We start from the raw sequence: 13,067 nt of genomic DNA on the forward strand, positions 1-13,067 counted from the left end.
CTGGTTGCATCACCTGGAATTTCAAATGCACATGAGCACAAGAGGCTACAGAGGGTTGTGGACTCAACCATCTCCATGACAGGCAACACTTTCCCCGCCATTGTGGATATCTCCAAAGGGTGGTGCCTCAAGAGGGCGGCATCCATCATTAAAGATGCTCATTGTACAGGATGCTTACATTACTACTATCAGGAACAGGAGCCAGAAAGCACCCATTCAATGTTTTAGGAAAAACTTCCTCCTGTCTGCATTCAGATTTCTGAATGGTCCATAAACATTACCTCGTTATTCATTTTTGCACTATTTGGTTCAGTGATTTTTTTTTGTCTTGCGCTGTACTTCTGCTGCAAATCAATAAATTTAAACCTGATTCTGATTCTGCAAATCAAGCGGAGGATGCTGAGGGCATATTGCCAGACGTTACGCAAGGCAAATAGACAAGAGCTTTGTAAGATCAAGAGAAAACACAAGGACAGTGAATTAATGGATTCAGAAACAAAGTCTGCAAAACACAGCCATTGATGGAGAAAGATGATACTCAGGTATACTGGTTTGAGAAATTAAAGGGTGTCACTGGTTGGGGAATTGTAACTTAGGTAAATCAACAGCATGATGTTTGAAACTCATTTTACCATCACAGAGAAATCTAGCATTTTGTTGAAAATGTTAAGCAGCAATGATTACGACAGATAACTAATGTTAAATTTAGATTGATAGTCCTCTGCTCATGAAAAGAACACTGATAAAACAGATGGCTGTGATGGTGATAATTTTAACAAGTTCTAAGACAAGAAGAAGGTTTTGTGTGATCTCACCCAAGCTATAAATGATTCATCTTGAAAAATAATATTGCCACGAATAGATAAAAGGTGTTTTTCAAAATGTAAAAAAAACCTTGGGCCAAAACTTGGATAGGCACTGCCTATTGTTTAGGTACTATGACTGAGTTTTGTGTACCAAAACGGCATCTACGTGTAGCACTTGCTACAGTACATGACTTTATCATGTCCTGACTGCCCGCCAAAAATATACAAATTTGGAAGTTATAACTTTAATAATTGTCTAACATTAATTTAATGTCCATGCTGCAATTTTGGAGCAGCAGAAAGGAAGTCACCAGCACTATTTAAACATCTCAGATTATTGCTCCCGTGTGTCTGGATACATTGACAGCAGCCCAGAAATTTTTGTTCCAAGGTAGGTATTAGACTTGCTAAAGTGCAACTGGCAGCGGCTTCATTGAGGATAAACCTGTGCCCTCTCTGATCTGTGCCTGAATTGTGGTTGAGTTTTACAGGTTACCAAATTGGGTAAAACACCACTTTCAAGCTATAATACATGGTGCTGCAAAATACAAGCTCTACTTGAAGTCTTGTGCAAGACTGCTGATGGACTCTACCATGCACTTTGATATCAAACATATGCTTCCTGGCAGGCTTGAATGACCAAGTGTTTCATAATACAAAATCATCAATGTGCTCTCCTCTCACAGTCTTAGGGATCATCATTGGCTGGAAATCTGTATGGGTATTTCAATGAGAAACAGCCATGAAATAGTAAATATGTCAATGACCAAGTAGCCTGTGATGAGTGGCTTCTGATTGCCCAAAGCCTTTCTGCTTTCAGTAAGGCATAGATTAGGAACAGCTTCTTCCCCTCTGCCATCAGATTTCTGAATGGGCCATGAACATTTCCTCACTACTTGAAACACAAGAGATGCTGCAGATGCTGGATTTTCTAATGTCCTGATGAAGTATTTCGGTCCTTTCTATAGATGCTGCCTAACCTGCTGAGTATCTCACTATTTTGCTGCCTTTTTACATTTATTTTTATATATATATTTCTTAATGTAACATAGAGTTTTATATATTGCAAAGTACTTCTGCCTCAAAACAACAAATTGCATTGCATTTGTATGTGATAATAAACCTGATTCTGGTTCTGAGAAGGAATGTGATGGAATGCGTACCTGGGATAAACGTTTCTCTGACAATACCCAAAGCTTGGTACTGTCCTGAGTAAATCAACCCAGTTAATTGCCATTTCATTTAACATGCTGAACATCTACCTCATTCAGCATTAGGCATCATAGCTGAATGTATACTACCTGTAAATGCATGTCAGTTTCTCATCTGAACTAATCCAACAGCATCTTCCAAAGCCACCACCTCTACCACCATGAATGAACAGGGCAGAAAGTGTAGGAGGAACATCCACAGCTAAAAGTTCTCTCCCAAATCAACATACCGTCCTAACTGGGAAGTGTATCACCTTTCCAACACTGTAACTGAATTAGTATCGTGGAACTCCCTACTCAAAAATGGTGTGGGGATGTCTTCCCATGTATGACTGGTTCAAGGCATACACCACCATCTCCTCAATTAGAAATCAGGCATAAAACAAACTGATGAACTCTAATTATAAACTGAATATTTAGAAAAATTGAATTGTTTGCAAGAGAATTTGTGTGCAACCTTCAGATGAGCAACCATCGTTATTATCCTTCCTTCTGCTCTGGCTATAAGCCATTTATGCCCATTAGCTCTCTACAGTATCTACAAATTCTGCCTCATTGCTATATTCCACATTACGTGTATTCTCACTTCCTGAGCTGCTGAGTGCAAGTACAGAATAAAATTAAAAATTGGTTCCCATTATCACCGTCTTCTCTCACTTCTTTGATTGCTTAGCCAGGTTGGAGTTCTTTGGTATCTGAACTGGCAAAAAAGGCACGAGGCTCAAGTTGTGCTGTGGGGTGGAGAGAGTAGCTTGTCAACAGTGCACTGTCTGTAGCTAGTAAATCAGTAGGGTATGTGAATTGAACGGAAGGTTGGATGTGAAAATCACACCTTTCTTATTCCTTTCAATTTGTTGTTGATTCTGAACTCAGGAATGTAACATTGCACTGATTGAAATTCCCTGGGGATTAGCATCATCTAATCGTAGGATATCTGAACATGTCTGTTCCCTCTATGTAGTTGCTGTGAGCTCATTTCTTGAGAGAGTAAATTACATATCCACAATGTTGAAAGTTGTGTTTGAGCAGTCTGGTTACCTTAGCTGAACAATTGTCAGCATGCACAAGCTGCTGGATGTAGATCTGAAGTTTGTACCAGTATCTTGTGTGTTTTGGAGTACATAAAGTGAATGATAAGGATCTGGTGGAGTGTGCAAAGTATTTGGAACTTAACAAGAAATGGTGTTAGCAAATGTATTTATACACTCTTGAGATTAATGAAATTCTTGCTGAACTGTGTCCATGTCCTCTTAGCTTAATTCTTGGAGCTGGCCTACATGAGTTTCTGCTGTCACTGCCTTGAGTATCTCAAGGACCTTCTTGTCCCTTGTACATAAGGGGCATATCTTTTTTTTATTCAGCAAAGCATTCAGTCTAGCATCTGAAAATATAAAGCCTGCCCTTTCCCAGCCTGTGGTGCTTTGCACAGTTTTGCAGGTCAGTTTCAGTTGTTAAATGTATGCCAATTACAATCCATCTTCTATTTAAGAAGCCCCCTCTAAGCTGGTACTAGCCACTCATGAAAGTGACTCCTGCTAAAGCACCTAGCTTATGAACAGTGAAGTTAGCACTGTTGGGTGCTATGCTGACATTATGATTTGTAGGAACTTGCTCAGTCACCTTCATGTCATGAAAAAGGCAAGCCAGTTGTCAGCAGCTGTCAAACTTAATCCACATTAGCTAAAGGCATATGAGGCCTTATGCTTCAGTTTCTTATGTTTTTTTTCTTCTGCTGGTTGTCACAGATGGACGATGTCATTGATGACATTATTAGCTTGGAGTCAAGTTACAATGATGATATCCTTGGACTGATGGACCCAGGAATTCAAATGGCTAATACGGTAATTCTTCACCTCAAATTTGATTCTCATTTTTTTCCCCACTTATCCCTTTTCCATAGCTTTTTCCATTTAGTACCTACCATCTCTCATGCCATACCACTGCTCCTTTTGCTAAGACAAAATGGAATTAAGTTGTATAAATTAAAAAGCAAATAAAATGGCAGTGCTATCAGAACATTGTGTTTGTGATTTAAATGCATCTGTCAAATTAATCTAAGATTTTTGTTTTGTTGGAGCTCTTACTCAATATTTCTTATATAAGTCTTATTCATTACAGCTATGTTACACAAAGATCTAAAGGAACATCACAGCCACTGAATACTAAAGCTACAATCCAGCTTTTCTCGTAATAACTTTGGAACAAACCAAAATAGTGCTTGAACAAATAGCCTGAAAATAAATTAAGAATACTGATGACTGAAGTTATTTCAACATTAGTGTGCTTGAAAAGATATGCTCTTTAAGTGATTGTTTAAAGTTTAGGAATTGTCAATTCCCTGAATCTGAAGATTATACTTATTCCCCTTTTGTGATACCACAGCAGCATTTGATGGTGTTAAGCTTTGATACTCAATGTGAATTAAGTAATGCAACTTCATTAGTGATGGTCATTTATTTCAAATTGTCATTTCTAGTCCTTTTGCAGAATTTATTCACTTGTTCACTTTCAAATGCAATAAACATTAATAGTTTGAAATAAGTTACTTGTTCATTCATCTCTGTTCGTATGGTGATGCTCTGTCCAAAATGTTTGTGCAACATCCACAGAATATGTGCAAAAATAAAGAACCATATAAACATAATTTTGCTTTTGAGTGTCGTAAATGGTTATAAGTAAAGGTAATTAGTAATTATTTGAAAGAGAAATTTGTAAATTTGAAAGCTTCATAAATTATATTTGAGCTTGGTTAAGTCCACTCAGTTTTTCGTTAGTCCAGTTTATAATGAAGAAATATTTTGAAAGTAGCATTATGCATAAAGAATTGCCTGTATGTCAAAATTAGCTGCATGTAATGTGAGCTGGTTTCACAAGGAGGACCTTTATGGTAGGAGCGGAAGTTCCTGCTGCTGAACTTGAGAAGCTGTGCTTCTTTGTTTTAAGGAAGAGAGTTTCTGTGTCTTTTGTCTTCCTTCAGAACTTTTCACATACCTTTGGTGTGGTCTGCTAAATCTCTGCTGTACTTCACAGTGTACTACATTTCTGAGCTGAGTGATCTGCACTCTTTAAAATGCTATCTTATCTCTCAGCTAAAGTCATTAATATAGGTCAAAAAAGAAAATGTTTTCTTTTTTGTTTTCAAACCTGCATTCCTCATTCTTGAACATTATCATCCATTTCTCTCATGATGAAAAAGACTCTCTGCTCCCTGCTCCTTGTATAATTTTAAATTTAGGCTGTAACTCTTTCTTTAAAACCATGGTGTTTACATTTCTAAGTATTTTTAATATTCTTTACTAGAATGTGGAAATCAATACGTGTACTGTAAATACATATCTCTGGTTATCCATTAACAGGTGGAAATGAGGTGCTTTTTACAGTCTTTGTATTAAAATAGCTCCCATAATGTGCTTTGGAGTTGTTGCACTTTTTATCCAGTGAAGATGAAGGATTGGTGACAAGTTGCTCTGCTGGGTGACTGGAAGGGAAACTTGAAACATTTGATGCTCCCAGATGCCTGCTGTCCTTGCCCTTCTTGGTGAGAGTTTGGGAGCTAATGTTGAAAATCTTTGCCATGGACCATCTCAAACACAGAGGTCCAAGTGCCCTCATGATGAGGGGAGTGGAACTTTGAACCAGTACATGATGTACCAATCAACAAACCTGCTTTATCTTAAAAAGTTGAGTTTCTTGAGTGTAATTGGACAGTAATTCATCACATTTCTGCCTTGCACTTAAAATGTTCTTTTTATGCAACATCCATTGCCCTTATTAAGAAAAGTTAAATGAAGTTAATGGACATGATATTTTTCTAATAAATCCATGCTGAACTTAACTTACAGTTTGCCAAGTGGTCCCTCATGTAAAAATGAGTACAAATAATGGTGACTAACACTTGTCATTCTTTTGCATTTCAGTTACCTGTACCTGGTAACATGTTAGATGTCTACAGCAATCCAGGAATGGCAGCTCCTGCTGTTACCATCAGCAACTCCTGTCCAGCAAATCTGCCAAACATCAAAAGGGAACTTACAGGTACAATGCAGCCCAATTTTTCACTAAAGACAACATACCTAATTGATTTAATTGTCTACTGCTTGTGGCTAAAGAGATTAGTGTGTTTAGAATATGTATATGTAAATGAGATTAAATCAATAACATTGATATTTCTCTCCAGATTATAATGATTAACAATGAAAATATTTTAAAATATGGAGGCATTTTACTGACAAAACTGTTCCCAGATTCAAGAAAATGCAGTTTAGGTAATACTTAACTGTTATTTTAATTGAACAAAATCTAGATATTGAAGAAGAAAATTCAAAGAACACTTTACACCTTATTAAACACATAGGCAAATGGTTAAATGGGTCTGCAAAAAAATTCCAAATTAATAATATTAACATTTAGTAACCTGAGCTCATTTAATATTATATCAAATTCCTTAACTATATTCTCAAACCAGTACCATCAAAACATCAGATGCTTTCACTGATTGCATATAAGTAACATCCAAAGATAATTCCTGTCTTCAAAATATTCTTTCCAGTTCACAGTTTACAAAGCCACACAGCCTCTATTATCAACTGAAAATTAAAGATGTACTTTCACTCTGTCCTCAGTTACAGATTGCAGGAAATTCTCAGCAAAAGATATTCATTCACCTATTGTATAATTCCAAATTCCCCTCATACAGTAATGTTAAATGGCAGATTAATATGCAATATTTTACACCAAAGGAATGGTTTCTGAATTGAGAGAACTTCTGAAAACTATATTTAGGTTATCTGCAGCCTACTTTCTTCAAAATTGGTGGAAGGAAACTACCTGGACCTGGGAATCTGTCAGCCTTATGTGCCAATATTTACAACTGTAATTGTAGTAATTTTGCATTGGTTGTAAGTAGAGAGATCTGTCTATCTGTTGGCATTTCCTTATTTTTATTTACAGAACTGTCATTATCAATTTTAGGGATCCACTTTGCCCCTTACCATCCTCCATGGAAAGAAACTGTTGGTTTTGATGCCGGCTTCTAGCCTCTTTAGATATTCCCTTTTTGCTATTATTTTGTCACATTTTGATATATTTTGTATCTCCACCTGTCACCACAATCTGTGCTAGTTTTTGCCTTTTTGTTTCAATTTCTATTTGTACTTTTTATGATAGAATTAGTGGGCAGTGTAAACTGTGCATTTCAAACTTTTTTGAATGTCACCCACCAATTTTCCCAGTTTGTTCAGTTTGATCTCCCATTGTACAGAGTTAGTCCGGCTCAAATTGAAAACCTTGAGTACTTTCCATTTCTCTTTACAAACACAGCTTTAAATTGTGTTATATTGTGCTCTCTCAGTGATAAATATTCTCACACCATTAGACTTTTACATAAATTTTATAAGGTCATTAAAGGACAACCAATGTACAAAATTATTCTGAATACTCTACCTTTCAGGCATGACATATTATATTACAGAAAAAATAAAACCCCTCCCAATAAAACTATTCTACTTTTATTAATCACTTGTCTAATCTCTGGATTTATTTCTACCACCTCAAAGGTACCAATATAGAACAATTACATCTTACATAATTTTCTGCTTCTTCATTCTACCATGAAAATGCTACCACTTACCACTGGCCAATACGTTCTCATTATATCTGTTCATGATTTAAGTGATTATATGCTTGATCACTGGAGTGATTCCTTCACCTGCACCATTTAGTCTTTAGCCATGTAACCTGATTCAAGCACAATAGCAGCGGTTGTGCAAGTCTGACGGCTGCCAAATCACATCTTCCAAGTTGAACTTGCAGCTGGAGTTACTCAATTTTATTCCTTGTTTGTACAAAGAATGCTTATTTGGGTTGCAATTCCAAACTGCCTTTTAGATTACTGACGTATTTCACATTTCTCACTCCAAATTTAGTAACTTTACACTTTAATTTTCCCTTTGGCCTGTGGTACAGTAAGCATGATTTCTGACTTTAAGCCTACTCTTTCACTTGTTCTTAGAAATATTACTCGTAGTATTTATTCACCTTGCCCTGAAATTTGCCTCCTTTTCTGTTTTGAAGTCTTTTATGATTCTTTATGCTGGAATCTGAGGCCTTACCTGGTTAAAATGGAGTTCACCTCAATTATACAGTTCATTCATAGCCCACCTCTTTAATGGAACCCCTTTTCCCCCTTATAACACAACTACAGACTTTTGCTGTGTTTTCACTTCCGTTATCTGGTTATGTAGTAGTCAAGTAATAGTTGAGAGTATATTTCCACACCCCCGAGTTCACAGCATCCTCAAATAAAGTCTCTAGGCTACTTGTTTCAGCCCTTTCCATCTATTTAAGTTTAATAATTCAAACATTAGCAGTTTCACCTTAAGCACTGAGATACTCTTTTAGAGTATTTTATCTTACTTTAGACATTCCACAAAACCCATTTACCAAGCTTTTTGCCATTTGCTCTAAACACAGTGGCACTTTATTTAGTTTTGAAGATTTAAGGTATTCTTTTCTACATTCATAGCGAACTTTAACATAATAAATTATTATCATTGTTGGACTTCGTCAGCGTTTGTCACTGATTAAAATTGAAAGTGCAACATTGCATAATAACTTTAATCCGGTTGTTTTTATCAAGTAGTATTTCCAAACCACTGAATCTTCCAAAACAGAATTGCAAAACATTGACAAGGATGATTAATGCACATTGTGCCTAAAAAAGAAACATCCTTGAGCTTGGATTTCCATTAAAGAATTCGACATTTTTGATGCACCTTTTGTCACTACATCTTTCCCTGTCCTGTAAAAAGGAAATTTTAAGACTACATAACACTTGCAACATCCAAATTAACAAATAATTACTATAGACACTCGTGGCTCTATCCTTTATTGGAATCAATGAGGAAGCACTCCTGGCAAAAGACCCACCTGGTGCCTTTGATGCTCATTTACATTTGGGTTTTTTGGCTCGACTTCTTCATGGGGCTGAACCTTAGAGTGTAGCCTGAAGAATGTTAGTAAGACACTGGGCACAATTTTGGGACTTCCACATTTATGTGAATATTCCAAAAGTTGCTCACCCTATGAAAGAAACTAATGAAATTCTTACAAGAAAATACCAGCATTTCTCCAACACCCAGTATTTAGATTCTCAATTCTGCATTGCCCTATATATTAACAAAATAAATATTATTGTGGAATATATTTTGTCAGAAAATGTACTGTATTTCTGCAGTTTGTGGGTAATGAATGTGTCTGTCCAGTATTGTATTCTATTAATAACCTGTTTTATTGTTGATAAATGTAATCAAATTTAAGCCTTATGGTATTTCCATACAAAACCAGTGACATTGATTTTCATAGTGTTGGCTTTGCTTAAAACATTTTTGACTAATTAACACTGATTAATTTTACTTCAGGTAATCTTAATCATAAGGGTTAAAATTCTAGTCACCCCTAAAGGCATCACCAAATTGAACAATATGCAGAAAGTGAACTTAATATCTTCCAGCAGGTATCCTTCATACCTGTTCAGAAGGACAAGTTTAATTTGCATGCTGTGGGATGGAAACGACATAGGTAGAGGTTAGTTACTAAAGCCGTCCTAAATGCACCTATGGGTGGGACAATTTAAAATTGACCTGAATTGTGGTTAGTTGAGTCATATGCTGAAGATAGCTGAGCACAGACTGGGAACAGATGTTCCCGAAATCACAAGAACATGATGAATATTAAATATTGCTAATTAGCAACTTTTTTTCTGTTTCATTTTAGCTCAAATAAAAGATGTGGAAAAGAATCTATTTTTATCCGTAGGCATCTGGATGGGAGCAGTCAGTAGGATTACTTGTACACAATTATTACAGAACATGGATTGCAAACTACAAATCAATAATTCCAATAATGCATAGAGCTTTCTTGCCATGGCCTGTAGTTTATTTTTATGGCAAGCACAAAGTAGCTAGATAGCGAAATACGTAATGGTGAAGCCTTTTGTCCTACCAGTGAAATGTCATACTTTACATAGCCACATCTTATTCATGTGTTTACTTTATCAAGGCCATTAAATGATTTTGATAGTTACAACTGGGAAATTTCATACTTATATTTGCCATGAATGGAGTTTATCTGTTTTAACTCAGACGCTTTGTTAACAAATAATGTGAGCTAAATAATATATAATGGATGAAATTAGTTATAATCTGTTAATAAAGTGAAATGCCTGGTCCATAATTTATACAATTAGGTTTTGCCACAGAATTTAGGATAATAAATCTCACCTAACATATTGCTGAATTGCTTACTGTTTAAGACAAGTGTTATTGTTGTTCGGCACACCACAAGTCAGCAATGATATATCAATGTAGAACAACATTATCATTTGCTCTAAATATGATCTGATTTCAAATTGAAACCCATCAAACTATTTCTTTCACAGCATTTTGTATTAACTCAATGTTTATTATGTGCATATTCTAGTGTGCTGGACCGTAAGCAAAGGGTGGGATAGGGAGAATTTTATGCAGGTCTGCTTTCCTCAGCACATGCAGAGGTCAAAGATCTTAGAACATAGAACATAGAATAGTACAGCACAGTACAGGCCCTTCGGCCCACAATGTTCTGCTGACCCTCAAACCCTGCCTCCCGTATAACCCCCCCACCTTCAATTCCTCCATATACCTGTCTAGTAGTCTCTTTAATTTCACTAGTGTATCTGCCTCCACCATTGACTCAGGCAGTGCATTCCACGCACCAACCACTCTCTTGAGTAAAAAAACCTTCTTCTGATATCATAGAAACATAGAAAATAGGTGCAGGAGTAGGCCATTCGGCCCTTCGAGCCTGCACCGCCATTTATTATGATCATGGCTGATCATCCGACTCAGAACCCCGCCCCAGCCTTCCCTCCATACCCCCTGACCCCCGTAGCCACAAGGGCCATATCTAACTCCCTCTTAAATATAGCCAATGAACTGGCCTCAACTGTTTCCTGTGGCAGAGAATTCCATAGATTCACCACTCTCTGTGTGAAGAAGTTTTTCCTAATCTCGGTCCTAAAAGGCTTCCCCTCTATCCTCAAACTGTGACCCCTCGTTCTGGACTTCCCCAACATCGGGAACAATCTTCCTGCATCTAGCCTGTCCAATCCCTTTAGGATCTTATACGTTTCAATCAGATCCCCCCTCAATCTTCTAAATTCCAACGAGCATAAGCCCAGTTCATCCAGTCTTTCTTCATATGAAAGTCCTGCCATCCCAGGAATCAATCTGGTGAACCTTCTTTGTACTCCCTCTATGGCAAGGATGTCTTTCCTCAGATTAGGGGACCAAAACTGCACACAATACTCCAGGTGTGGTCTCACCAAGGCCTTGTACAACTGCAGTAGTACCTCCCTGCTCCTGTACTCGAATCCTCTCGCTATAAATGCCAGCATACCATTCGCCTTTTTCACCGCCTGCTGTACCTGCATGCCCATTTTCAATGACTGGTGTATAATGACACCCAGGTCTCGTTGCACCTCCCCTTTTCCTAATCGGCCACCATTCAGATAATAATCTGTTTTCCTATTTTTGCCACCAAAGTGGATAACTTCACATTTATCCACATTAAATTGCATCTGCCATGAATTTGCCCACTCACCCAACCTATCCCCCTTGAACTTTCCACCCCTTACCTTAAAGCCATGTCCTCTTGTATTGAGCAGTGGTGCCCTGGGGAAGAGGTGCTGGCTATCCACTCTATCTATTCCTCTTATTATCTTGTACACCTCTATCATGTCTCCTCTCATCCTCCTTCTCTCCAAAGAGTAAAGCCCTAGCTCCCTTAATCTCTGATCATAATGCATACTCTCTAAACCAGGCAGCATCCTGGTAAATCTCCTCTGTACCCTTTCCAGTGCTTCCACATCCTTCCTATAGTGAGGCGACCAGAACTGGACACAATACTCCAAGTGTAGCCTAACCAGAGTTTTATAGAGCTGCATCATTACATCGCGACTCTTAAACTCTATCCCTTGACTTATGAAAGCTAACACCCCATAAGCTTTCTTAACTACCCTATCTACCTGTGAGGCAACTTTCAGGGATCTGTGGACATGTAGCCTCAGATCCCTCTGCTCCTCCACACTACCAAGTATCCTGCCATTTACTTTGTACTCTGCCTTGGAGTTTGTCCTTCCAAAGTGTACCACCTCACACTTCTCTGGGTTGAACTCCATCTGCCACTTCTCAGCCCACTTCTGCATCCTATCAATGTCTCTCTGCAATCTTCGACAATCCTGTACACTACCTACAACACCACCAACCTTTGTGTCATCTGCAAACTTGCCAACCCAGCCTTCTACCCCCACATCCAGGTCGTTAATAAAAATCACGAAAAGTAGAGGCCCCAGAGCAGATCCTTGTGGGACACCACTAGTCACAATCCTCCAATCTGAGTGTTATTAGGGCTGCATCTGAATTCTACTTGTGAGCTGCAGCTACCTAGTGAGACCTTGAAGAAATTTGCTGATCTTTTAAATAAACAGTGGAGAACATGAGTAACTTAGAACATCCCCTTGTGCGCGTGACTAAGCAAAGTTATCGAAAACGTACAGATCATGAAGGTGCTTTGTTATTAAGAATCTATCAGAATGTTTACAAGTTTTGCATTCACCATATACCTTTAAGACTATTATCACTTTAGAAATGAAGCAATGGCCCAGGGAACTATTATGGTTTCTGAAACAGTGATGTTTCCTACGCTCCTTTACTTACAGCATTTTCCTCAATGACAAAATAATTGTACAATTCATTATTACACTAAAATAGACATTAAATTATAAGTATTCAATGTTGTGAGCATTGTCACAACACTGCAATTTATATGTAGAAAAGTGATTAAAAAGTAATTATAAATCGCATTAGGGAATTGGTAGCAATACTATCAAGTTATTTTACCAAAGTGTCCCACCTCACTGCTTCATTCGGTATAGATTGCTAAAATAGCCCTATATTATTCAAATAACAAAATGTTACTTGTAGTATAAATTGTTTTCTATATATAATTCACA

The 13,067-nt window shown here is 37.4% G+C and overlaps 1 protein-coding gene across 16 annotated transcripts in view; it reads left to right on the forward strand.

Moving 5' to 3' along the window:
* LOC140211100 (microphthalmia-associated transcription factor-like) overlaps positions 1 to 13,067 on the forward strand; it is a 259,427-nt gene that overhangs the window by 233,933 nt on the left and 12,427 nt on the right. For 14 of the 16 annotated variants that reach the window (XM_072280551.1, XM_072280550.1, XM_072280552.1 and 11 more), the window contains 2 exons: positions 3,763 to 3,858; positions 5,935 to 6,052. In XM_072280551.1, coding sequence (XP_072136652.1) covers positions 3,763 to 3,858; positions 5,935 to 6,052 — 214 coding nt within the window. The remainder of the gene's footprint in view (positions 1 to 3,762; positions 3,859 to 5,934; positions 6,053 to 13,067) is intronic. The other 2 variants (XM_072280554.1, XM_072280555.1) reach the window with 1 other exon arrangement.

Source organism: Mobula birostris, chromosome 16 (genome assembly GCF_030028105.1).
Source record: "Mobula birostris isolate sMobBir1 chromosome 16, sMobBir1.hap1, whole genome shotgun sequence".
Taxonomy (NCBI): domain Eukaryota; kingdom Metazoa; phylum Chordata; class Chondrichthyes; order Myliobatiformes; family Myliobatidae; genus Mobula; species Mobula birostris.